Source organism: Chanos chanos, chromosome 9 (genome assembly GCF_902362185.1).
Source record: "Chanos chanos chromosome 9, fChaCha1.1, whole genome shotgun sequence".
NCBI lineage: Eukaryota > Metazoa > Chordata > Actinopteri > Gonorynchiformes > Chanidae > Chanos > Chanos chanos.
The window spans coordinates 34689484-34690381 of NC_044503.1; the positions used below are offsets into that span (position 1 = coordinate 34689484).

At 65.6% G+C, this 898-nt stretch overlaps 1 protein-coding gene across 1 annotated transcript in view; it reads right to left on the reverse strand.

Moving 5' to 3' along the window:
- Positions 1 to 898, reverse strand: part of LOC115821684 (potassium/sodium hyperpolarization-activated cyclic nucleotide-gated channel 2) — a 17961-nt gene extending 17063 nt beyond the window's left edge. Inside the window, exon 1 of the mRNA XM_030785487.1 lies at positions 255 to 898. Within this exon, the coding sequence (XP_030641347.1) occupies positions 255 to 898 (644 nt within the window). The remainder of the gene's footprint in view (positions 1 to 254) is intronic.

The window sequence follows — 898 nt, forward strand, 5'->3', positions numbered from 1 at the left end:
CCTTTTAGTCCTCTGCAACGATCTTCCTCATCCACCCATCCATCCATCCATCCATCCATCCATCCATCCGTCCGTCCGTCTGGCTTTCTCTGACCTTGTTATCATCACCCTTATTCTCCTTCCCCCGCTCCTGTCCTCTCTCTATCCAGACATTAATCAATACATCCCTCCATTCCTCTGACTACACCCCACCCCTATCTCCACCCCCCCCCCCCAAAGTCTGCCCCACCCCGCCCAACCACTCCTCCACGTACCTGAAGTCGCTGTAAGGGTGTATGATCCAGACGCCTGCAGACTTCAGCCTCTCCTGCTCCTGGGCCACAGCCTTGTGGCTGCCGAACATTCGCAGGGAGAACTTGTTGACTCCGGGTTGCAGCATGGCCCCGAACTGCCTCTGGATGAAGGTGGACTGGTTGGAGCAGCTGTAGTCTTCTCCGTCCAAACCCAGACCCGCCTCGGGGGTCCCCGCCGCCGTGGTGGTGGTGGTCTCCGGACCCGTCGCCACGACGACCACCCCGGTCCCCGTGGAGGAGGAGGTGGAGGCCAGGGCGGCGCGCGAGGCGGCGAAGCCGACGGACCGCTGCACCGTGGCGGGCGCCGAACTGGCGGGGCCAGGGGGAGGGGGCAGGGGTATCGGGGTAGTGGGGGTGCCCGCGGCGGTACCGGGGCGGAAGGGAACCCCGTCACGCGTGGCGCTCATGATCGAAAGCCGCCGTTTTCCCCCGGGGTCGCTCCTCTCGCCCTCCAGAGACGCCTGGGAGAGGCGGTACCCCGGGGACGGGAGGCTGCTCTTGCTGCGTCGCTTGGAGTCCCCGTTTCGGGTGGGGCGAGAGTCTGTCCCCGCTGACCCCCCACCCATACCCCCCGTGGTGCCAGCACCACCCCCCGCCCCATCCAT